The 26,574-nt window shown below is 38.2% G+C and overlaps 1 protein-coding gene across 3 annotated transcripts in view; it reads right to left on the bottom strand.

Moving 5' to 3' along the window:
• MCC (MCC regulator of Wnt signaling pathway) overlaps positions 1-26,574 on the bottom strand; it is a 220,054-nt gene that overhangs the window by 192,260 nt on the left and 1,220 nt on the right. For all 3 annotated transcript variants that reach the window (XM_075740722.1, XM_075740724.1, XM_075740723.1), the window contains exon 2: positions 4,959-5,206. In XM_075740722.1, the coding sequence (XP_075596837.1) occupies positions 4,959-5,206 (248 nt within the window). The remainder of the gene's footprint in view (positions 1-4,958; positions 5,207-26,574) is intronic.

Raw genomic sequence — 26,574 nt, 5'->3', positions numbered from 1 at the left:
CTACTGACCTACAGTTAAAGATTGTTTATGGACTCTGGTATTCACAACTATTTATCTAGAATATGAAATCAGATCATTAAGTAACATGCAGCTTTCAGTGGGACAGGAAACCATTCACCTGTCTAAAGAAAGAATTTACTAATAAACAATACCATTTCTTGTTCATCCTCAAAACCAATGGGTACTAAAAATAAGACTATCATGAGAAAAAATAGCAATTTGCTAATTACCTGTAAAGAGCTAGACAAATCTATATGATGTATAAATAAATCTAACTCTAGCTTTTACATAAGACATATAAAGCTATAAAACACTGAAAAACCTGACAGAAGCCACAACTGTTCTGGCAAATTTCTGCCTTAAATCATCAGAGGTGTAGTTCTGCTGTATTACAGGCTCTCATTAGCCAAGCAATCCACTTCCATCATTCACTAGATGATTCACAAATTTATTTACCCATCATGGCTTTCAGTCTCCATAACTGGAAATAACATCCACAGACCTGATCATTAACTGATATTCTTCCTGTATTCCCTACTGAAAGAATGTATTAAAGAGTCAGGTAGCATACGGTCATTGCAACACTCTGGCAGCACTTTCAAAAGTTATTTTATTAATTTTTATTATTTTAAACAATGTCAGAAGAATATTAACAGAGTTCACATTCCATTTCACTTCTAGAAGAATTACTGGTAATTACTTGCAAATTATTGTTAAAGCTCCCATCCACATTAATAGCGTAGATTAAGAACTACAATACATTATAACAGCTTTGAGTTGCAGATATCCAAGCAGTAAAAAGCATGATTCTAATAACCTGAAAAAATGTCCTTTTTCATGCATTTGAATAAAAGATTAAACTTTTAAATCTCTACACTCATTTGATTGTCAAGATGGTAGATACAGATGCAGGTTTGGCTTATTGAGCACACATATGACTGAGTATTAATAAACCTGAGTCGTGTACCTTGACTAAAAAAGCCAACCAATTTCCTCATTTCTGCATCCCACCTGGAAACACAGGAGTAGAAACATTTGTTGGGCAAAATTATTAGAATAAACTTATCAGTCATAAAAAAAGATGGGTGAGATGAAGTTCAATAGTAATTTAAATGTTATTATTTCTTAGGACCTTTTTTCCCCAGTTATTTTCTTTATAATGAAATGCAAAAATTACAGGTAGCAAAGATAATCTTTTATTTAGATATATGCATATGTTTTTGCACTCTTTGTTTATGAACAGCTACAAGAAAAGCCTGCACAAAATGCTGTCTGACTAGTAATCTCTGCACAATTACATACAAACACACAGTGTAAAAAATGTCCATGACAGAGGCTGGATGCTTTGCTTCAGATCACCAGGACTCCTGCTACTCAGTGGCACTTGAATGCATTTTGAAGTTTCGTAATTTATGCACCCCACATGGATAAATGATAACAGCTTTCAAGGATTATCAGCAGCTGACACACTATGTAGAAATTAGTCTTGAAAAATGCCCTGTATACTATCTTTGAAAATGTTTATTAAAAACAGTGTTCTTTGTCCAAAGAAAAAGATAAAAAAAAAAGAACATCCACCAAGTTGCTGTTTGAATTTGCAGATGAGGTCTCTTGTCTTAAACAATGTTTAGAAAGCTATAGCAAACAGTCATTATAATACAATCAACTCTTTGATCACTAACGAGTACATACATGAGCCTTCACAGACATGAAAGGCATGGAAGCATATGCAGATCATAATTCAAGCTTGACTGCAAGTTTAATTCCTTAGCTCTCATTACGTTCATACTCTGTGCAGTGTTTGTATCACAGAAATACATTAGTGGTGTTTCCTCGGCTCTTTAAAAAGAGATCTGTAGAACATCTTGAACAGTGCTGCCACAATAGTTTTCTTTTACAACCAAATAAAAAACAGTTGCATTCTAAATGCTCATTATTATTATTTCCTCCCATTCTGTTTTTTGTTTACATGGGGGAGCATCTCCATATGTTCTCTAATTATGAAAAAGTCTTACAGAATCTGCAAGAGTCAAGACAGGACAAGTACAAAAACTATGAATTCCTTATAGGTTTAAAAACACAATACAGTAAAATAGTCAGGCTTCATCAGCACAGAGTGAAATATACTGAGGCAGGAAATTCAAAGGTCTTCTGGACTTAACTTTTGGAAAAAAAGAAAAAAAATTATGAAAAGAAATATGAATTCACTCATGAACTTTAAAAATTCATTAAATTACTCTTGTACAACTAACAAAGTGGAAAATAAGAAAAAAGAGTAGGGACTGAATTGTATCGATTAACAAATTTCAATGTTCATCTATGACTATTTTTTGGCAGCAATTAGTAAGATTTCTTTCTGGGATACATTTTGGGACTGTAATGCAGACCTTTCTCTGGTAAAGTTTAGGATCTATCTTTTACCCTTGATTATTACAAACCATAATTATTAGGTCGGTTGTCTAAGACAGAATATTTTAAAACTCAAGTTGCCAGAAATCTGCTCAGCAAACAGGGAAACTTTGTATAACAGTTTGAAGGCAGTAGTAGTTTTCTGTTTTGCAGGAAAATACAACAGTGGCAGCATTGAAAAAACAGCCAGCAGAAGCAGAAGACAATTATATGATCTAGGGAACACACACCATCCATAATCCAATAAAAAAGGTATTAGGCATGATGTTGGTTTTGACACGTTTTCTGATACAGGTCCTGAAAGAGATTCATGGGCTGGAAATGCAATTGAGCCCAAGGATTATGAAGATACAGTATAGACAGTGATGGAGAAATGGGCATAGAAACTATGGGGTTAATCATCTTGCAATTCAAGAATATATGTGGAAGAAGGATAAACAGAGGACATGTCAACAACAACAAAATACATCTACAACAAAATATGACTATGAAGACAGCAAAAGAAATGAGGTGGAGAATAAACAGAGCTACGAAACAGATTTGCTATGTTGAGAAGCCAAAAAGAAAAGCCAATGAGCATGCAATGATGGGTTGGTGAGAGAGAAGTGCAATCTAAAAGGCAAGAAGATAAGGAATTCACCAAGGATACAAAGCAAACAAGGAAAATTTGAATGCCTGAGATGACCAGCCAAAAACACGTGCAGAATTACTAGAAGACAGAAGAACACGCTAAACCCACACTCCCAAAATAAATAACTAAAACACAAAACCAATCCCCCAAACCAACACGTGCCCAGTTTTACATTCTAGGAGACTGACTATTGAAAAAATAAAGGCAGGTATGACTGACTGGTAAACGCCTACCACGAAAGGTGGTCAGAGGAGATGGCCAGGGCGATGTGCCTGCAAACCCCGGGGAACAATGCGGGCTGGGACTGATTGCAGCTATTGCAAAGAAGCTGACTTGATCTCAACACCAAGCAGACCCAAAGGTGGCCTTTGCTTTAGATAAACAGCTATCAACAGCTGAGTGGGTCAGCTGGTGGTGGAAAGGTTTCTTCCTGTGTTCGTTAAGAGTGTGAATGTCTCCCTGAGTTAGCCAGGCCAGCAAGGGGGAGGTGTACATGTAGCTCAGCACAACATAGAGACTATAAAGACATAAACAACTAATGAAAGAATTTAAAAGAGAGCAATGGGCTTGAGCTGGCTTCAACCCACATATGTCTCCCCCACAAGACTGGGGACATCCCGTGTCGTAACAGTGAACATATTAGAGAGACTGGTAATGGGAATTACGTTGGCATTGTGATTGACTGTGTATTGCAATTGCTAGGTATAATTTGTATTTGTTTTCAGTATGTTTTGTATCACTCTGCTAAATCCCATGTAACATCAACATGTTCAGATAAGTAAACCTGATGTGGAGGGTGTCATGCTTAACATTTGGATACTGGACTCTGACAACAGATCAGTTACATGAGGAGCCAGAACACAGATAAGCAAACTCTCGAGGAAGATGTATGAAGTATATCTGACAGTAAAAAAATATTCCTAACTTTATTTAGGACATACACAGACTATTGAGATGACTAATGGAGGATCTCTTGTTAAAAAAGTATGGAGGCTCATGTAGTCTAAACAAAAGGTTGAGGGGACACAGCTCTCACTAAATACAATCAAAGGTTGATGGCCGCCTTCTGCAGCATGGATGCAGGTGAGATCCAGATCATGGGCCAGCAGTTATGTTTAGCTAGTATGCAGCTGCTGTAGGGAGCTACAGCACCGACAACATCCCCAGCTTTTTCCACAAAACATTTTGGAATCTTTGACCACAGAAGCTGTGTCCTCTCGTCTCCTGCACTTGCTACAAGGTGAAAGGAAGCATTTTGTAGGTGTTAACATTTCTGATCTAATGCTGATTGATCACACTGTTACCAAGGCCTGGACTCAACGACACAGAAAATCCCTTCCTACATCCCATGTTCCTGTAGGAGGCATAGCAAGGGCTTTTTTTGGTGGTTGGTTTGTTAGGCTTTTTTGCTGGGTGGAGGGAGGGTGAAAGGACAAGTTTTGTATTCCCTAAATCACAAGGCATTTCCAGATCCCCAACTAAGTGGAATGATTTTTAAAGCATCCAAGAAGCATCCACATTCCTACAGTATATTACATCTGAAAGCTAAAAGACTAAGACTATTTTTCTCCTCGTTTTTAATATTTCTACCTACCTGTCTGTCTGGGCTTTACAGACAACAAAGAGCTGGATCTTCAGTTACCAGCTGAGCTCCGCAGGTCTTATCCTTTCAAGAAAGATCATTGTCTTGTGCAACTAGGGTTTCTAGAAGAGGATGTTCTGCACACATTCAAGCCTACATACCGATAACCAGACTGCATCAGTTAAAATAGCACTCTAATACATGATGAAATTATGCCAAAGCATATTCACAAGGCCCCTTAGGGTAAATCCTGATGCCAGTAAAATGGGTAACAAAACCCCCAGCGTTCATTTTTTGTTAAATTACACCAACAGGACATTTAAAAGTCATACCTACCTAAACTGTTATTGCTGCTAGTTGGCCAGGAAGCTATCCTATCCCTTAGCTTTTTCTTTTTACAAGAGTCATCCGACTTCACAGAAAGCTCCACTTCCTCCTTCCTGATTTCTCGTACCAGTTCCATGCGACACTGACTAAAATCCTGGAAGGAAATTTTTCCATTTTCATCTGCTCCCAGCTGGTGCATGATCTCGGCGACAGATTCCTCCATATTCAGCTGGCGGCACACCATCAGCAAGTCATTCCTAAGGATATTTTTAGCAGGAAAATGGGGATGGGGGAAGGATGGAAGTGGAAGAAAGATTGGAGAAGTGGGAACAGAGAAGAAAAAAACCAACAGTTTAGTTTAGAAGAAAAGAAATACTAACAGTGTCTAATCTGGAAATGCATTAATGCACAGACACTTAAAAACAAATAAGCCAACTATCGTTTTTGTCAACCCAACACAGGAACTATGAGGTTGGCAAGAAATTACAACACAGAAAGACTATGGAAAAGAAGGGAACTTTTTCTTTTAAATGTTAACCTCTATTTTCATGCTACTATTAACACTTTTACTAGCAGAGACAGATACAAGGGAGAGCTGAATCCTGTGTTGATCTTCACAGTATCTTCTGAAAAAGTGACATAAGAATTTAAGTAATTGTCTCCTGACTAGATCAATGGCTACTTAAATATCCATTTTACTCAAGACAGGCCAAGGAAATTTCTTTTGCCACTGAACAGCAGTAAGCTAAAGAGGAAAAAAATATAAAGGATAAAGAAAAGAGAAATACTATTTCAATTAACTGGCTTCAAGCCTGTCTCCAAACATGCTGACTACAAAACCTCTTAAGAAGCCTGCTTGGTTCAATTGTTCAATGAAGCTCACAAAAGGGAGAGGAGGGCAGTACTATGAAAAATACTTTGGCACCGACTGCAAGTGGCCAAAAGACAGCTGCAACCAAATCTACCTGGAAGATACTTACAGCATACAACACATTTAAAAATTTATGCAATGTTCTTTAGGAGAGATACGTGCAAATAACCCTAAACACACTATTCAGGCAAAAAAAAAGTCAGCAATACTATGACCAATCCCATTTTCTATTTTATGTGAAGACAAGAACTTCAAGAATATACCTGAGGCTTAATTTAGGGTATAACACTAGTCTCAGGAAAAAATATTCTGAGGGGTATGTTTCCTACCACTCTTTTTGCTTTTTCAAAATTGAGGTAAGATTAAGTATTTTGAAAGAATTCTCAACAGTAGCAGTTGGTAAAAAAAAAATCCTGACTCAGAAGTTGATAACTAAATAAAGAAGGGTGGATAACCATTAACAAGCCTACTCAGAGAACAACAGGAAAGAAGGTACTGGATGTTAATTGGATATGAATGTTGACTATTAGACAAACATCTGATATTCTCCAACAGTGGTGGATGTGCAGCTCAGTCATTTGCTGCATCAGAGACTAAATCAATCCCTCAGAAAAGGGAGGGCTTTTTTGAAGATATTGTCATACTGCCTTTTTTCAAAATGTAAACCACTAAAACCCCCACTGTTGTTCCTAGTCAAACACGACTCTGCAGCTGTAAACCCAGACCAAATAATCTTCCTGAGCACACAGAGAAAGCGACTCTGCTCCTTTCCAGATGCTCATAGTTTTCAAAAACAGCAGGAGACGAAGTTGATAGACTCAGGCCTGCCTCATTCTGCTGCTACTCAGAGATACTAAGCCCCTAAAAAAACGGGACAGCCAAAAGACCCTCTTTCATCCTCTTTTCTTCCTGTTCCTCTCCCACCTAGCCCTATCTCACTTTAGAGAGGAAGAGGCATGGGGAGAGAGAAGAAAACAAAATCTTGAAACAACTTTTCCAGCAACTGAAGGAAGGCGGATACCTACTTGTCAAATGACAACTAATCACATCCTAAATAAAATGTGGATAACCCAATTCATTCAGAACTGAAGCAACAGCTGCTCTATACTATCAAAATCTTCTCGGTGCCCCATTCTCTCTCATTTCAAAAGTTAAAAAAAATTACCACTACTTTGCCACTCTCACACTTCATTATTTCTTTCCTGCTGACCTTTTCTTAAATACTTTTTGAGTTGGTTTGCATAATATTACCACACTGATTCATATCACAAATAGTATGAACATGTCATGGTTTCTTTTAAGCATTGCTTATTTTTATGTTGTACAAAACCTTTCTGTAGGAGGAAGGTAAAGGAAATGTGTAATAATATTAGTGTTATATGAATTATTAGTACACTCACCCGTGTTATTATTTCATTACTAATATCTGAACATCATTCCGAAGTTTTCTATGAAAACAGATACAGTGAAATATCCAAAGTTCTTGCATGAACAGTTACACTAAAGTAATTTATTATCACAATCCAGGTCCATCTATTCTACAGAAAGAAGTTGCACAATGGGTGGAGCTTTGTAAGTCTCTTCCACGCAGGAAGTCTAGAGCTGCCCCAACAGACTTCTTGGCAGAGATATTTACAATGAAACTGGAATGTAGTAATAATTACATTATGACCATGTATTTTAGCAAAGAATAAATGAAACCCACAAATATACATGTATGACAAGAAATAATTTTATTATAAGATAATTACATTACATAGGCCAAATATAAGTGATTGGTATTTGCAATTAAAATTTTGGTCAGAGTTTTGCTCTTAGCTTTGAATCTGGTCAATGGAAATAATTCGTAGCATGTCTCAGTTCCCCATTTTTAAAAATTAAGACAACAATACTCCTCACAAGGGTGCTGCGAAGAAAAACAAGGATGACAAAGCATTCAAATTTTTACTAGGAGAATGACAGATATAATTAAGCCATGTCTACATGTGTTCTCCTACAACAGATCAGCTATAGCACCACAGATTGAGGGACTCCCCAGAGGAGTGCTAAATACGTATCAGGAGAAGCAGCGTAGAGCAATTCAGCCAGCAGCTTCGGCATGCCTTTCACAGCCTTCTCAGCCACAAGTGAGAGCCTCATCTCCATAGAGCCTGTGCAAAGGACATCTCCAAACAGGTATCTGGTTCCCAACAGCCAAAAGGTGCTAAGCCTTCTCTCCTGTTATGCACATACAAACTGAGTATCATTTGCACTATCTGCAGCCTGAGGACATTGCCTGAAGCAACCTATAGAGGCGCAAGAAAAAACGTAATGAATTACAAAACCCAGTAAATTGGAGACTGCTCGAGTAACTGAGGACTACCAGCACTACTGAAAACAGATTTCATTTACTTGGAGCACATCATGCAATCTGAAATTACAAGAGTTTTCCTAACCTCCATCTACAAACATTATTAAAAGGATTTTTATTTAAGAACAACATTTTCATTTTAACTTCTACAAACATTCCCATGTAGATCTGCAGTACGTAAGTATCCACGTGTTAAGAAGCACAACTAATTGAAAAATCAAGTTGCTTTAAAAGAAAATTGTCTTAGAAGCATTCTGAAATGTAACAAAAATAAAATATTTGGGAACATAAAATTCACAGAATTTCACAGACACCAGAAGCTTCTACTGCAGGTATGGCCTTTCTGCTTGACAACAAAACCAAAGAATCCTCTTTTTTAAATGAAAATAACTTTCTTCATAAAATAATCCAGCCACCTATTTTAATTCAACTTTTAAAATCAACATGACTATAAAAGTCTCCCCTAAGACATGAGTTCAATAGAGACAAAAGCTTATCTTTGGCAGAGAGAGTTATGTAATTCCAGTACATCTGCTCTTAAACCTAAATATTCTCTATTCTGTGGGAGTTAACTGACATCTTTCTACTAACTACCACAAAATTTGGATCCATTTTCATGGTGACAGACACACAGGAGACAGCTGGGAACAGGAAGTCTCTATGTTAGAAAACCCCCTCAACCCACCCAAACATATTTCAAATGAATTCTCACCTGTATTCAAAGGTAGGAATTTTTCAGAGTCCAAAGGGTTGGGTATTTAAAGCTACTCGGATGCTCTGAAAGTACTAGCTAACGTGTAACATATGAACACCTGGCACCCTGTTACAGAACTGTTTTATTTGTCTTATGACAAACCAGACTTGCTTCCCTTAAGCTGATGAGCACTGGAAAAAAAACCCCAAACAACTGGAAGACACAGAATAGTCAGAGTTTTTAAAAAAACCCACACGATTAGAGTAGGTAAGAGTTACAGGACCAGTTAGGTTTATGAATACTGTAAATTGTAATATTTTAAAATATTTAGAATGTTCTTAGTCTTGGTAAGGTTTAATTTCACTTTTTGTGCCCTATTTTCTCTTCAGTAACCCTCCTGGGTTTTGCCTAAGGTACACAACTGGAAATCAGAATCTAGATAGTCAGCTTTATTACTTCAATTGTGGTTAAACTTTAGCTCTTCAGACATCAAATAAACCAAAGCACAAATCACAACAAAATTGAAACTGTAGTACTTCACATTAAAAAAAAAAACCAAAACAAAACCAACCTGGCCTTTTCATAGGATCACTTTCTGTTAACAGTCTCAATAAACTATATCCCAAACATGTAAAAAAACTCTACATAAAAATATATATTAATGGTGCATCAGTGCACCCTAAGCCATTTTTCATTCCACAAATCAGAAAGATGTTTTGGATTCAGCAATCCTGCTACATAATACTAAAACCTTTCTGCAAAATTCATGATCTGGAATATTTTTAGATCAAGGAGTCCAACACTAGGAGAAAAAAAAATTGGCTTAAATATAATCTTTTAATTCAACCTTGAATTAATTTCACTTTCATTGGAAAAACATATGCTCAAAAACCAAAAGTATCATGTAACAGGTTTTAAGGATATGTTAGCTATCAGGTCACTGATACCTAAATTTTGAAAACATCCAGAAAGAAAGCGAAGGAAGCTGTAAAGCTGAACTCCTGCCATCACAATAAACTGTTCTTTTAACAGGAAAACATCAGATTATTCTGTCACTATCTGTTCTAATTATTTAGTCATTCATCTGCCACACCAATCCTTCAAGAACTCTTAATTCCTACTAACACAGTTTAAAAACACATGATTTCTCTAACAATTAAAAAATGAGTTTAACTTATAACTTGATATATATTTGAAACATTTAGATTTTCTCCCCCAAGAGAAATTAAATACAAAAATACTGTCATACATACTGTATGCTATAATAATATTGGGAAATTAAACATATAAATCAAGCATACATGTGAATACTCTAAAAAGTACAACTAAAAGTGTTTGGGTATTGTTATTTTTTTATTTGGGTTTTTTGTTTGGTTTTGTTTGTTTAAATAAGTGGAGTATCAAACTTAAAATGAGTGAAAGTTCTGTTAGACACCAAAATAGGATTGGTAACAGTCTTTTTCCTTTTAGAACAGCCATATTGCCTGCTGTATTCACTTTTACCTTGTTTTGATTATTGCTTTGGTAAGCATGAGGAACTACCTAGGTAAGCATACATGCACACTGCACAGTACCTGTAAGGGGTTGGCTCTGAGACTGAACAGAACCAGTGGAGTAATTTTCCTGTTCTTTTTTCATCTTGTGTTGTACCAAATTTATAAAGGAAGTCTCACAGGGATGGTTTTACAGCCACTATGTAACACCAAGAGCAACTATATGTTTACTTAAAACTATTTAAATTGTCAGCTACTAAAAAGGTATGGTCATTTTGCCTGGAAACATTTAATCTTTGCTTATGCAACTTGCAGTCTAGGTGCACAAATACCTTTGAAGACGGAAAGAGGCAAGTAGAGTAAATAAACAATGTAAGAATACCTGTTCTATGCAGTTGTGTTGTGAGTCACTTCTAGACAGACACTGTGGATAAACAGTGATCTATTTGAAATTTAAAAGGGACTAACATGGAAAGGACTGCCTAACTGAGCTCTGTAGCAATGGAAATGAAGCAATAAGAAGTTGCGGATATAAAATAAATACTGGAATCACTGGAGTTAGATAACTTTTATCCTTGGTAGGAGTGTGTTTAATTTAGTTCCCTGGTGTAGCCACTGACCTCCAGAGCACCCATTGCCGGACACTTACCAGACTGCTGTGTTTGGTTTCTGTGCCTCCCCCAGTGCCCATCTGCTCCAACTCTCACAGCAGGTCAAGCCCCTGACTGCTTAAATCATGGAATTACACCAGGTCCTGAGCTTTGACTTTTCTACAAGCAACTGCAGGCAAGCAATGGTGTCACTGCCTTCATGAAGCCTGAAGACAAGCAATTGAGACCAAGACTCCCACATACCTTAGGCACACCCTCCTCCAGGATTTTCACCATGTGGGATTTGCTCTAGCAAAGGCAACAACAGTCTAAATTCCTAAGACATGTGCTGCATGCAGAATTCTAAAGCTGCTCTTAGTTGAGACAGTGCATAAAAGCAGGATGCAACCAAAACAAAAACATACTTTTTGCCTATTTCTTCACCAGTGTTTGATTTAGACCTACTTCAAACAAGATCCTCCAAGAAGTACCTCACTTCTTTCTGCCAACCAAAGATTTCCCACAAATTACCAATCTTTTCTGCCCTGCCAATCAGCTTCCCTCCAGATGAGAGGAAGCTTTCTACTCTTGAAATTCTATCTTTATAGTCCTCTTTCCTGCCCATCGTTCTGGCTTCCCAAAATAGTCTGTTGCCAGCTTCCTTTGCTCTGTTTTCTACTTCTCCATACAAACAAGCAAGAATCTGTAGGTCAGCTTGCTGCTGTCAAAAGCTATGATCCCACTCTCCCACCTGTCTCCCCACATTTCCCTCCACCAGGGCTGTCTCAGCAGGCAGTTAAACCAGCCCGAAACTGATCATAATAAAGGAACAGTTTTTGTTTAGTTAGCTCCACACACCAGTTCACAACAGATGAAGATAAAGCAGCACTAGGCCACTAACAGCACCATTCCCTTCAGAGGCACACTACCCTCCAATTTACCTGTATCATTAGACAGCCTGCTTATTTTCTTTACTGTCCACAACTCACTGTCCTACCAGGACAGGCAATCACATCTTCACCTTTGTGACACAGGACCTATGGCAACTCTCTTAGATGCTAAGATGTTCAACTGACAGTGGAATTCCATCACACTGACCGATACTCAGACCTCACACAAACTCATCCATTAACAAACCGTATCAAAAAAACTGTCCGCCAGCTCACTCGTTTTATTGGCCATCAGTGAAAAAACCTTAAGATAAAAATCTAATCATCTCATTCTTACAACTTGAAGTAAGTACAAATACATAGCTGATAAACTATAACATAACAAAGACTACATGGGCCAATACTTCATGTAAAGTTTTGGGAGGAAAGTTGAGAAAACAGCTAGCAACAACTGCAAAACAAAGTACAGGTAGGTTTCCACTGAGCTCAATCTTCAGTCAGAACTTCCAGAAGGCTCACAGAGTGACACCTTTTGCTCACAGTAGAGGATAACCTCTATCAGAATTTTAGATGGGCAAAGAAATGACTAGATAACACGTCCTAAGCATCACATGAAGCAGGTTGTACAAAATGCTTATTTCTCAATCTGTACAACAGGAGAAACACACTACAACTCCAAAGCCATCTTAAATACCCAGAATGCATAAGCAACAGAGAATGTGTATTACAGAAGCCCTCTGTAATACCTTGATCTTTGGCAAATGAAGCATCTCAAGGTAAGCACCAAATATAAAGATCACTTCTGAAGGTTACTAGACTAGATGACTATGTCCGCTACTCCGTCTGTAAAAGTTGATTAAAACAATGTCCTCACCTACATGTGGTGCTGGAGGGAGAATTTATGTACTTTTGCATTCCCCCTAAGGCCTGATAGATGTTTTGACTTTACAAAACAGAAAAACAATTTAGGAAAGTTCACTAGCAGTTATAGCAGTCTGGTAGACTGAGAAAGGAGACAGTCATCTACACTAGTTCTTAGTCAGCATGCTTTTTGAAGAACTTGTTTCCAGAACTAGCAGTGGCCACAAGAAAGAAATTTCTGTTCCTCTAATCAATTTACACTCAGAAACATGAAATTTCATTACTTTTTATCACAATCTCAACAGTTACCAGTTTCCACAGACCATTTTATATACAAATACTTTAACTTTTTTTTGATTCTCCAATTCCCTCAATTATTACTAATTTTGATGGTTTAACCACACAGAAGCTATTACTATCTCAGATGTAGAACATCCTGATAGACTCGCTCAGCATTTCCATGTTATCTTTTAATGGAAGAGATAAAGCAAGACTAAAGATACAGATTCTGAAGTAATACTCAGGACAACTTCAGAACTGCTGAAATTTTCCACCTACTACTACCTGGATGCCTTGAAGAAAGGGCAAAGAATGAAGAACTACAAACTTAGTGCGACAGTACATCTGCCTGGCAGCTGCTGTTAAGGAAGAAGGCTCTCAGTTCTAATATCAGTTTAATGAAGTGCATTCATTCTCATCACTACTATTCATACATAGAAAGACCGACAAATTGATGTGTAAACAATTAATTTCTTACACGTTTATTTGGAATAGTCAATACATTGTTAAACAAAATTAATTTTGTTTCAAAAGTATTCTTTTTTTGTTTTACTCCCTAGTACTAGAGTACATAGTAGTATTCATCTACACTTACAAACCACTTTTTAAATGAATGTAAAAGATATGAAATAACACCCATATTTTTCATTTTTTATGTAAAGTTCCATTTTCTTTTTATGGTACCAGCACTGTTTTCTGTGTATCAAATATATTGTCAGCACAAGGCAAAAGCTGTAAAGGAGCTATCTGCAACTAAGCTGATGTTTTTGGCAAGTCATGAATAACGTGAGGCAGGATGGCATGCAGAATAGGCGCATTAGCTGGACACACTTGTTAAAATGCTGAGCAGCAATACTGTTGATATTGAGATTTGAAAACGCACACTGAGGCTTCAGCTTTAACATCTTATTGTGATCAGGAAGGGAATTCACATAGATGTTTTTCATGCAACATGAAAACTTGGGAAGACATAAGAGCATTGGCTGACATTTGCTAGCTACAGGATTTTTTTTTCTATTTCTCCCCCCCTCCCCCACAAAAAAAAAAAGAGAAGGAATGAAAGCAAAATGTAAACATAAACTTGAAAGCAAATGGTGAGGGGAAAAAAAAAGTCACTAAACCAGACGACAGTCCCACAAGGAGGTCTTTATTCACAGCCACTGGGTTCTGCATATTTGGAGTCTATATGGCACTAAATGGCTCTTGCACATTTGCTTGATTAGCCTACAAACACAAAAGACAACTCAGCAAATAACCTCTTAATCAGAAGACAGGCAATGAAGTTCTAACAGTGGAGAAAACACACCTGACTGAAAAAAAAAACCAACCCCAACAAGATAAGAAAAGCACTGCAGAAGTAAACAACCTGGCCATGTTCACAAGCAGAAATTAGCCTGAATGAGTAAGAGGAGCGTAGCACTGACCATGTTGTGCCAGCATTTTTAAAGTACAGAAATTACTATCCTCTGCGCTAGGAGCGCAATGTTGCTTCAAACTGTTTTAAAGAAGAACTACCCCTACATTCTCTAACATGATCTATTCTCCCAGCATGGCATAGTGGAAAAAAAAACAGGGTACATAGCTGCTGTTATGGGATCAAGGGAAAATAAGAATCAGAGAAGTTTCAAGAGAAGAAAAAGGACACATTAACAGCTGGGAGGGAAGGAAGCTGGTACAACCTGAATGAAAAGGTGAAGGAAAAGCAAGGAGATTTTAGTTGTGTTTTAAATCTAAAGAGGAAAAGTGCAGAACTCCATTCTCAGAATTGTAGAGGTCAACTGAACGAGCCTTATGTTATTAAAATGTCACCCCATAGAAATACAGCACATAAAGAGACCACAGAAAGGACTGCAAAGGAAAATTATCCAACACTATACCGCAATGACAGGAAAAAATACACCCATGTTATCACTGATGGCTGGGTGTCTAAGGCTGTGTTTTTAAGGCTGCTATAACCTCCATCAATGATCTGTCCTAGTGCTTCACTGTTCTCTGTTGCAAGTTTCCTAATTTAAAACTTCCCAGCTGCAATTCAGAATTCAGGAAGTTAACAGTCTGTTTTCTGCAATCACAGTGGATAAGAAAAACAGTCATTACATATTTAAAACCCATCATCAGATGTCTCATCTTCTTTTGAGTAAAGAAGTCAAGTTTCTGCATCTCTGATCATATTCAGTAAGCTGCTCTTGTCTCTCTCCAACTGATCCACCAACCTGATGGATGATGGCATGCAAAACTAGACACCAGCTTAAAGCATACACTGAAAAGAGTAGAAAAGTTGAAAGCAGAAGTCCTATCTGTGTTGGGTTTGTGTGGCAAGGTTTTGGTAGCGGGTGGGGGCATGGGTTATAGGGGTGGCTCCTGTGAGGAGCTTCTAGAAGCTTCCACAGTGTCTGGTAGAGCCAATGCCAGCCAGCCCCAAGATGGGCCCGCCCCTGGCCAAGGCCAAGCCAATCAGCGCCTCTGTGATAACATATTTAAGAAGGTGGGAAGTTTTTTTACATCCGGAGGGGGAAGTGCGGAGATGTAACATCAAGGTCAGTGCAGGAGGAGGGGGGAGGAGGCGGCGGCGCTCCAGACACCGGAGCAGAGATCCCCCTGCAGCCCGTGGTGAAAACCATGGTGAAGCAGGCTGTTCCCCTGCAGCCCGTGGAGGACCGATGAGGGGGTGTAGAGATTCCACCTGCAGCCCGTGGAGGACCCTACGCTGGAGCAGGTGGAGGTACCCGAGGGAGGCTGTGGCCTGTGGGAAGCCCGGGCTGAGGCAAGTCCCTGGCCGGACCGGTAGACCCGTGAAGAGGGGAGCCCACGCCAGGGCAGGTTTTGGTGGCAGGACTTGTGACCCCGTGGGAGACCCACGCTGGAACAGTTTTCTCCTAAAGGTCTGCAGCCCATGGAAGAGACCACGCCGGAGCAGTTCGGGAAGGACTGTAGCCCGTGGGAGAGACTCCATTTTGGAGCAGGGGAAGGATGAGAGGAGTCCTCCCCCCGAGGACAACGAAGCGGCAGAAACAACGTGCGCTGCACTGACTGCAATCCCCATCCCCCTCCCCCCATTCCCCCCCCCCGAGGGGGGGGAGGAGGTTTGAAGCCGGGAGTGAAGTTGAGCCCGGGGAGGGGTGGGGGAGGTGTTTTAAGGCTTGATGTTACTTGGTTTTTGGTTTTTTTTGCTCTATTCTGTTTAGTAATAAATTAGATGAATCCCTCTTTCTAAGTTCAGTTTGTTTTGCTCGTGATGATAATTAGCTCTCCCTGTCCTTATCTCGACCCGAGCCTTTTGTTAACTTCTCCTCCCCACCATTCTGGGGAAGGAGTGAGTGAGCGGCCGCGTGGCGCTCAGCTGCCGGCTGGACCTAAACCACGACACTATCTTACAATAGCATGATACTGATAGATAACCTGAGACCTACTATAAATCTCAGAGGATTTTCTTCAATCACACATCATGTATTTTTACCATCAGATGCGACATTGTGTACATATCACTACTTTATCTCACTTGATTTTTTTTGAGCTATATCTTCAATTTGTCAACACCAATTTCGACTCCAGTCTTATCCCCCAGCATGTCTCCAATCTTCCTTAGCTTGCTGTCATCTCAAATTTAAGAGAGCTTACTCATTATCATGTCATCCAGATCATTAATCCTTAATAGTACTGTTCTGGCCCAGTCCATCGTTCCAATTTCTAATTTGATAGTCTTTTATTTGTAAAACAAACTATTAGTACCTAATGATCACTACGTACAGCTTGAAAAAAATCCCAAACCAAACTCTCTACCTTACTGTTTCTCTGGCTTGCCTACAACTATCATAAAACAACATTGAAGGCCTTAATAAAGACAAGACAGAAGGCATCTATTGTTTCACTTCCACCACTAACTGCTCTTACTAGACTTGAGAAAGATCAAATGGGTTTGACAACTTTTTCTTTAAAAATCCATATTCAGCTAGTTACGGGCTGTCTGCAGACAATTTTTAGTCACTACAATTTTTAAAGGAATCATATTTTGCCTTCTCTCATTTTCTGTTACTTCTGTGTTTTGGTTGATCTCAGGAAAAAAACCTGCAAAATCATTCTGAGGCTGTCTTTAAGAATCTTACATCCAAACTTTTCAGGGATAACTAACTGAAACAAATCCAAGTACTCTCTAACTTCATTCTTCCCCCTTCCTTCCAAGGTATGTGTTACCAGTCCTATTTGCAGGAATCATTTCACTATATTTGATATTTTCAGTTTTGGAAACAAAAAAAGACAACATGTCTGAAGCTTCTCAGCATCGGCCATCAACAGCTCACTGGCTCCCTCTCTTGGGTACCCTCTCCCTGTTTTTCCATACCCTAGGATAATTTTTTGTTACACTTGAAACTCCTTGCTACTTTTATTTTCTGCCTTGCATGTTCCAATGCAGTTCATGTTCTGCCAGTTCAAAATTAACTTGCAACCTGACCCAGTTCCACTATACTCAGCAGCAGCAGGAAAAAGATGAGGTTAACAGTCAACCAGCCTGAAAACCCTGTATGCTTTACTCATAACTCAACCAGCTAAGTTTTTACTTCTCAGCTCTGTCCTGGCTTGGCTACTTCTCACAGTACTACTCCAGGCACACAGCCTACACCACCACTCCTTCTTCTAGGAAAGCAGAGGGAAGGCTCCTCTGACCGCCAGTACCTCCCACCACGGTGCATGTGCATCTCCCCCCATTTCATACTAGATATGGACAAGACTGACAGTCTGTCCCAGGAACTTCCAGATCGGAAATATGTGTTTCATAGATGGCACAACAAATGCACGTTCTACTAATTAGAAATAACTTTAAATGGGGTACTCTGAACATCTACGTCAAGTTGTTAACACAAACTGCATCTCACGACCTGCGAGAAGTGCGTCCAGTTTTGGCTAACGCTGTCAGCTCTGGAGACAAAACTGCTGCAGGCAAACAAAGGTCTATTTATCAACAAAGAAGCAGAGCTTGTCAGTAGAATCTGTGCCATTCTGTGCTTTCCTTTGTGCTGCTCACTAGTTTCAAATTTTGCTAAAACACAGTATCCATTCAACATACAGGCTCTACCACAGGTAGGAACTACGAGCAGCATAGTTTTTGTTCAGAGGTAGTCTTGTCTTTGTTACCTAACTTACCCTTAAAAATTACATAAGCAATTGCATTGAATAACTGCTGATACTACACAAATTCTGTTTTGTTCTATTAAATATAAGAAAACATTGCTCCAAGAAAACTCTCAGAAGAAAGGAGATATTAAATGTGCTGATTATAATTAATCATTACAGCTCATTACAGTTATGTTAATTAACATACAAGGCCATGCATGCAAACAGGCACTACGTAGGACGAATTCCACATATGTACTATTTATTCTAAGATGCATCTGAACTTTAACAGTAAAAACAAGTTGGATTTGAAAAGCCACATATCCACAGTGTAACTATTTTTCTCCAGATGCCATTTGAAGCCCATCTTTTGGACAACACACAATTAGGCACAACACTAGCCTTGTTAATTTCTTTCATTTACCAGCTGAGATACCAAGAGTGTAAATAAAATCTCTGCTGTAGTTTTGTACCTCTTAAAACAATACCATTTTTATGGTCATGAACTAACTTTTAGAGCTGTTTCTTAGTTCAGAGCATTTGGAGTGAACCATGTTTGAAAAAAAAATAAAAATCAAGCAGACATAACCGGAGGGATCACCACTGAACCCCAAGCTTGAGTTTCTTACCCCCGTCTTGTGCCAACACTAAAAGTCACACAATCTATAATTAGCCAGAACCATGAACTGACCATGCAGGAAAGAAATATTTCTTACTGATCTCGTTTTCAGCCAAGGCAGTTCTTTGACTGACAAATTCTAGTGCAGACAGCAAAACTTCAGGAACAGGCGCAGTGGAACGACTCATTCGGCAGCATAAGTTGACTTAAAAAACCACATGAAACCTCCACTCTGGAGTGCAGGTACCCAGCTTAGGGCTTTATATTTGCAAGAAAGGCCAGGTGCCCAAGCACGTTGTGAGGCTCCTTGCTCCCCATCAAAGCATGCATGACCTGTTGCCTGAATCAATTTGAGACACTAACTACACTATCCCAGCAATCTAAGACAAAGAAATTTTTTTGTTGCTTTAGAATCCATCCACAACGGCCACCAAAGTCTTTGCATATGCCATCCTCAAACTGGACAAATAGGAGATAAAGAAATTCAACGAATTAACCACCCACTGGCAGAACTCTTTTTTCATCCAAGTGCCTCCCAAAACAGTCAACCCATCCACTAATTTCAAGCTATAGGTTTTGGCAAATTAATTCTGAAAACATCTAGAAAGTTGCTCCTTAGAAACATGAGCTAAACAACAGTGGTTAAGGAGGATGCTAACTGCCTTGTCTGCCACAAGCGGAAGATGTAATCACACATGAATGAGACAAATTAAAATATTTACTGTAGTCCCAATCATAGTGCTAGAACAGTCACCCCAGTGGTTTCTATGTTATAAACCTAGGGCTATGGTTTTGCTAAAAAGGCCAGGTATCAAAGTATCTTGGGAGATCCCCTGCTCCCCATCACCCTTGGGAAGAGAGTAATATACCGCTTTATGTGTCTGATGTTTACCTAAGAACTGGACAGCTAGCTAATTAAAAAGTACAAAAGGTTCAGAAAATTCAGGTTTGAATATATGCCTCTGATTGTGTATTAGTTGTAACAAATACAGACTTCGAAATGCATAGGCCTTTAATAAATGTTGACTCTTTAGTATGTTTTCTAGACATAATATTTAACAAAAGGATACTTTTTTTCATCAGCATGCAGGGTGCCACTCTGGCTTTTCATCTATATCCTTCTCTATCTGTCTTCTCCCATAACTTATTCCTTTTTTTGGTTATGATGCTCTGAGAGGATCTGTGGAGGACAAAGCTAGACTAAAACGCCACAAAATTCTATACAACTGCAGACCCATTGACAAGGCAAGTCCCAAGAGAAACAGCACAGTGCTTCCACTCACCATCTTATTTGGCATACACTAAGTATTGTGCTGTATGCATATAAAAGCACTCCTTCATAACATGGATCACAGACCCTGTGACAGCTTCCTAATGGATGAAAATAAAATTAAGTTTAGGGACAGAACCTGGGTGCTGAAACTGTTTTCAAGACACATTCAAAAACTAGTGAAAGGACAAGGTCAGTTCTACCAAAGTTCAGGTATTTTTTTGCTGGAATTCCTAAAACTGAGTTGCATGAAGCTTTCAGTTGGTTAAACAAAGCATAGAGCAAATAGTCCAGATCTCAAGTGAGAATAAAATCTTGGTGACATTTTGAAGACTGCTTTTAGATGATGTTACCTTGCTAGACAGCTGGATTGAGGCCCAATTTAGGACTGTACTGGGACCAAATTGCTTTTTAAGTTTGAAACCCTAGTACTTGTAGAACTAGCAGAATAATATTGCTTCTCTCACAAGTCTTCAAAGGCAGTTTTTTATTTCCACCTGTTCTGTTACAGACTTGATCTTTTTTAAACCTCTTGCTTGTAGGATATATGGTTTTATCATTCCCTAGTCTGCTGACATCTGAGCACTCACAGCAGATTCTACTTACAAATTTTGTTCCTCTTGCTGCTTCCAACTAGCACAAAAGAGCCTGCAGGGACTAGAAAGCATCTACATGCAGAATATTAACTCAGGCCTAAATTAAGTTTTCAGAGATCCTGGCTGAACATATTTGCATGGGCTCATAAATGATCACCTTATGGGTAAAACCCGTAAACCCCATGTTTTACCACCACTGGGCTGCAAACTGCACGTACAGTACGTAAAACTTTATTCCCTCAACAGCAGAAGAGGCTGATAAAATCTTTGACAAACTTGTGCATATGTTTGTACATTTACAGAGTTTAGTATGATTTTTAGAGGCAATTATCAAGTTAGAGCAGTCTCCAGGTTACTAGCGTACATATGACTCAAATGATAGAAAAGCTCCTTGTTCAGATACTTTTGCAAAGTCTATATATTGGGTTTATTCCAGAAGGGGCATCATTTTAACGTTACGCTCTAAGTCCATATTATTACATCCATGCAAGGGCCTCTGCTCACCTTCCCGCAGTTGTCCCGAGACTATCTATTAAAGGAAAACAATTTAATCACAGCAGAGCATAATGAGAAGTTAAAGAACGAACAGTGACAGGAAGAGCCTGCTCATGTTTTTTTCCTATATATTTTCTTGTGGCTACCACTGTCAAAACTGCTTTAGTAAGTACAGCCTTTCAGAAAAAAGGCCTTTTTCTTCTGTCAACAGAGTTGTCTGCACTCTGCTGGACAACTCCCACCAACACCAGGAAATTATTAATTGCTAAATACAGAAATACACAGCAAAAATGAGGAGTCCAAGAATCTAATGGCCACGCAGCAGGTATATTCTTTACACGGCTGAAGATGTTGACACATTGCAGTCAGGTTCCTTGGGAACAATGAATGTTTCCCCTCAACACTAACACACTGAGGAGTAGTAGAAGAGCTATGCTAGTAACTACATAAGGCCAACCTCCATCTTTTTTAATTCTAGTAAGTGTACCAGTTAAACTATTGATGAATTTGGAACTTGGTATCTAACCATTTAGTTCTCACTAAATGTCTGTGCTAAACACTACACACTTGTTTCCTTTACCTATTTTATTTACAGGACCTTTCACAAGTTCATCACAATTTACCCCAAACCAGTAGCTTCTTCTGTTTTTTTCCCCCCTCCTAATAATGTGTAGTGCAGTTCTGAGCTCACCATTTACTCATTTTCTATGACATTCAGATCACTCCCTCCAATTTATATATGAATTTTAAAATGTATGATGCTTGGACAAGATCTTTGACAATGCTTTGTACGAATCTGATTTGTGGTTTCAAGTGGAGCTACAGTCTAAAGTAGACTGTATCCACTTCAAAAAGCTACAAGGAGAAAAGTCAGATAAGAGTCTTAGGAAACATCTATATTCACTCCAAACATGGCAATAATTATCTGTTTTTAAAGAGCAGAGTAAGAAAAGGAATAGCAAAAGATTGTTTTAGGGAAAAAGTAACTTTTTAATACAACTTTTTAAACACAAATATCATGGACACATTTGTAATTTCATAGTTCTGTTTCATACATGTTCTCTCCTAAAGATCCATCAAGTTAAATTCAAGAGGACAAATTCCGTGCTACAATCAATTAAAACTTTGGCTCACATTCAGGCAATAAAGTCTAAAACATCTCATGTTTTATGTAAGGACCATATGTTTTAAATAACTAAAGGATTAATTTTATTATAAAATTCACCAGATATAAGGCCACTCTCCACCCATTTAAGAAAATTCCAAGGCAGTCAGTTTGGGCACTTACATTTCTCAGCAGTACTTATTTTACTTACAGAACATTGCAAGAAAAGAAAAAAAAAACCCTAAAAAAAGAAATAAATCAAGAATCCTGTAAATGGATCTAGTTCAACCAAGTTAATAAATGAATTCACATGAACACTAGTTTGTAACATGGATTATAGCAATAAATACTTTCACAGTTTCTTCTGTGGCTACAAAAACCCAGCTTATTTAATTATACACTGAATATTGTACCTGGATGTCAGCCTGAATTACTAACCTGCTATGACACAGCATATGTATTTTCAGTCTTACACATTCCAAATAACAACAGCACAACAGCCAAGGCAGTAACTTGCCCGGTCACAGACAAACCACATTGATTTTGTTCTTTCATTTAATTGGTACTTTTGTGCTTCGATAGGTATCTCTTTAAATGTTAAGCACAGAAGTTCAAGCACAGTAGCAAAAGCAACCACCCAAAAAAGAGTTTAAAGGTAATGGCTGTGGAGGAGACTAACAGAGAGCATAGAAGCATAAATCTCTTCCCTTAAAAACACAATGAATAGATACATACTTTGTCTTCTTGAAAAGACTTATTTTTTCCTTTTCTAATAGCATGTGGCCAATAGATGCAGAAACACTGAGAAGGGTGCCAAAATAGACTCAGCAAGAAAGCTGGGAACACCCTACTACTACTGCAGTCCCTTAAAAAGGGAATTATCAGCTAGGTTCTACTACAGCCACTCAGATAACAGATCAAATCCAACAAGTTCCTTTCAACTGCTTCTGTGAAGGGCTAGCAAAAGAGGTACTCTTTCAGCATGTTCTTTTAATGGGCTGTATAAGCTTAACACAATATCAGTAGTTTATGGGTTTTTAAACGTATTACTGTACTTTTACCAGAGATTTTCTGTTAGATTTTTTTACACTGGGGTCAATGTCTACGTACACAGAAGATCAAACAAACTCTACAAATAGAACTTAATTCTATTATTGTTAATATGATCATAATTCTCCCTCTGAATTAAACACTAGCTTTACCTTTCTACTTCATAACTCTAGAAATTATTTATCCACGCATAAAAGCCAAAATTAGAAAACTAGCATGTTTGTAATTTAATAATGAAATTAATTTTTTCTTCAACCATTATCTCCATAAGTCATAGCTTCATGTTTTAAGCAAAACTATTTCCTTATTTAGACCTTGCAGTGTTAGAATAGAATAATCTGGAAACCCATTTAGTGACTTCTGCAGTAAAGATGAAATTCATTATGTGCTAAATGGAACTTCAGTACAATCCATATATAATATAGCTACAAGCCAATTAAGTTTCCAAAGATGACATTAATCTAGCCTGCCACCTGTAAAAACCCAGCATGTTCTCACTTTTCTCACTGACATCAACCAAGGCCACATATGTTAATCTTAAAAAACAAAAAAAAAAGCACAGGTGTCTGTCTGTCTCAATGCACCAACCCTCTGAAGCTGAATATATTTTTAACTATAAAGTCAAATTCTGAAGCTTTTCAAAGCAAACAGAATAAAAAGCAAAACAAATGAATGTAATTAGTGTTTTTTTCAGTTAACAGCCTTTTGTTAATAACAACACAATCCAGCTACAGCTGCAAAAACAAAGTTCTGCTGTAAACAGTGTTTAAGGCTGCCTTTTGCTCCCAGCAAGGCTAATCCAGCTGAGCTCAAGCATTCAGAATCCAGCCTTAATCATAGACTGCTCTGCAGCTGGTTTGTTTTTTTTTTTTTTTTTAAAGTTACCTCTTATTGAAGTATCAGAGGAATGCCAAGCACTTGCAAGATGTCAAAATAATTAACTAATATTAATCCCCAAAGAAGCAAAAGCCATTTCAGTACAAACCAACAAGTTCTAACTCCTGTGTTTTCTTAGTCCTTGTTGCAAAATGTCAATATGCACACATCAAATGCAATGCTCAGAGACACAGGCTTAGCATTTCATACCCCATCATTCAGCTTCTTGGTCATAACCACCAAAGGAACATACTTCATTGTGCTTTAACTCTTTGATATCATCCTAACTATTTAGAGCCTGAAAATTAATTAGTATCTCAGGTGAGAACCTAAAAATTAATCAGTATCTCAGGACATGCTCCTCCTCTCCATCTGTGCCTTTACTTCCCTGCCATTATTGGAAGAGATTTACAGTTTGATGCACAACAAAGCATTTCCACAGCTGAGACACCATGTTACTTCATTAGGAATGCAAATAGCTCTTTTCCCCATGCAATATGAACTAAGTAAACACGCATACAAAATGCCTGCCTTTGCTGCAAGAATAAAGATCTTCTCTTCTGTAACATTTCTGGAGTTGGAAAGAAATCTTATAAACAAACTGCTGCATGTGTTACACAAACAAATGACTGACCAAGCTTCAGCCCTGCAAGCAGAAGAGAAGGAATATGCATTTTGAAAGATGTGACAACTTACACTGAGTAACTCTGCAAACCTGCAAATTTCAACTCCATTGCATTGAAAATTAGTTCTAAAAAAAGAGGCTCAAACTAGTAAAAGTCTATGGATCAGTTCTAGTCCACAAGGAAGTAGCTGATTTTACAACGCTGGCTTCTCTGTTTTCAGCTCTTTATACAGATGCTCAGGCATTTATTGCAATGTTTAACCTGCTGTAAAAGACGCAGTAAAGTGCAGAAGTCAGCCTACCATCTCCACTGCAGCAATAAGGAAGGCAACAAAGAAATTGTTGTCCTCAAGGATGACAAAGGAAAGTCCAAGGAAGCAGGGCAAGAGGGAACAGGAAAAACAAGCAACTGGCCTGTACAAAAAAAGAAAAAGCAGAAGCAAGACAAACAGTATGCACAGAATGGCAAGATTAAATTTAGCATAAAAGCAGATGTAACTTTTTTGTCTTTAATTCATTACATTTAAGAAGATGCAATTACCTAAACACTAACACTGTAAACAACAACAAGACCTCAGTTGCTGAACTTTTACCATGAACACTGCATGTTCACAATCAGAAAGAGCTGTCTGTAAGACTATGGTGGTGCATACTACAAATACATCCAAAAACCACTGGGCAAGTCTGCTCCTGCATAAGCCACTGCCATAAAACAGATCATGAGGGAAATTGAGACACTACACAAAGCAAGGAACACATTCCATTTGCAAGACTGATTACCTGGGATAGCTAATGAAGTCAAGAAAAGTAAATGACTCCCTCTCATGTTCATTTGTTAAATATTCATTCACTACTTTCTCACAAATATGGAAATTTAAGGGGAGATAGTAATTTACAACACTATGTTCTCTGATCAAGGCCATACCATTTCTGCCTTGAAGGCACAACTCCCTCCTGAAGGAAGGTATTAGCAATCTCCAGCAATGGACCCACCATCTACTGAAGGTCTTCCAACCACTATTCTTTGGGTTTTATTTTCACTTGGTGCTGAAATCCAATGTCCCTCCTCAGACATGTCCTGGAGTTTTCAAAGCTTTCAACAGTGTAGTTCAAGCAACATTCAGAAATACTCATTTTGAAACACACAGAATACAAATTTGGAACAAAACTTAGGCAATGTAGAAAAGTCAATCAGACATTAGTGGCTTGTGTCATGGTAGCATCTCTCAACTGTCCATATGAAGCAGTAAAGTCTTTAAATTATAAATATACAAAAGTCTACTGAGTTTACAGTGCAAAAAAACCCATCGCAGTAAGATCAGCAAGTGTAAGCTTTAAGAGAATATCCTTAAGTTTTCAGACACCAGAATAATTTCCATGAAGACTGTAAACCAATGGAAAGAGAAGCAATCTTAACACATTGGTTGGAAAGCATACATTTTCAAAGTTTACATTTAAGAACCACAACTGTCAAAATAATCATTAGACTGGGGAAAAAAGAGTGTTTGGGGAGATGTTTAGATAAGAAATGTCATGAACCTTAAATTTTATTTTTAAAGTGACTGCCAGCTGTTACAGATTTTCAACAACCTTCTGGCTCCAAAAAGATGACAGTGGGGATTGAAGTTTACTTAGCCTTCTTGCAGGGTTATATTCTTAGGTTTCAGGTTAGACTTAAGAAATTCCCTTACTCTGACTCAGCTCTCTAGAGGCACTTACTAACTGCAACTAGCACAGTTTTCATTTGAAAATGCAAGTTCCCAGCATCTCTGGCAAATCTTGCCTTTGTTAAGTTCAGTGTTTTTTAAAATATGGTGCGAGAGCAGAAATATCCTTCCAACAAAATCCAGTC

This window comes from Balearica regulorum, chromosome Z (genome assembly GCF_011004875.1).
Source record: "Balearica regulorum gibbericeps isolate bBalReg1 chromosome Z, bBalReg1.pri, whole genome shotgun sequence".
NCBI lineage: Eukaryota > Metazoa > Chordata > Aves > Gruiformes > Gruidae > Balearica > Balearica regulorum.
The sequence above is the reverse complement of the archived record's forward strand: the minus strand, read 5'-3'. Positions and strand labels throughout refer to the sequence as shown.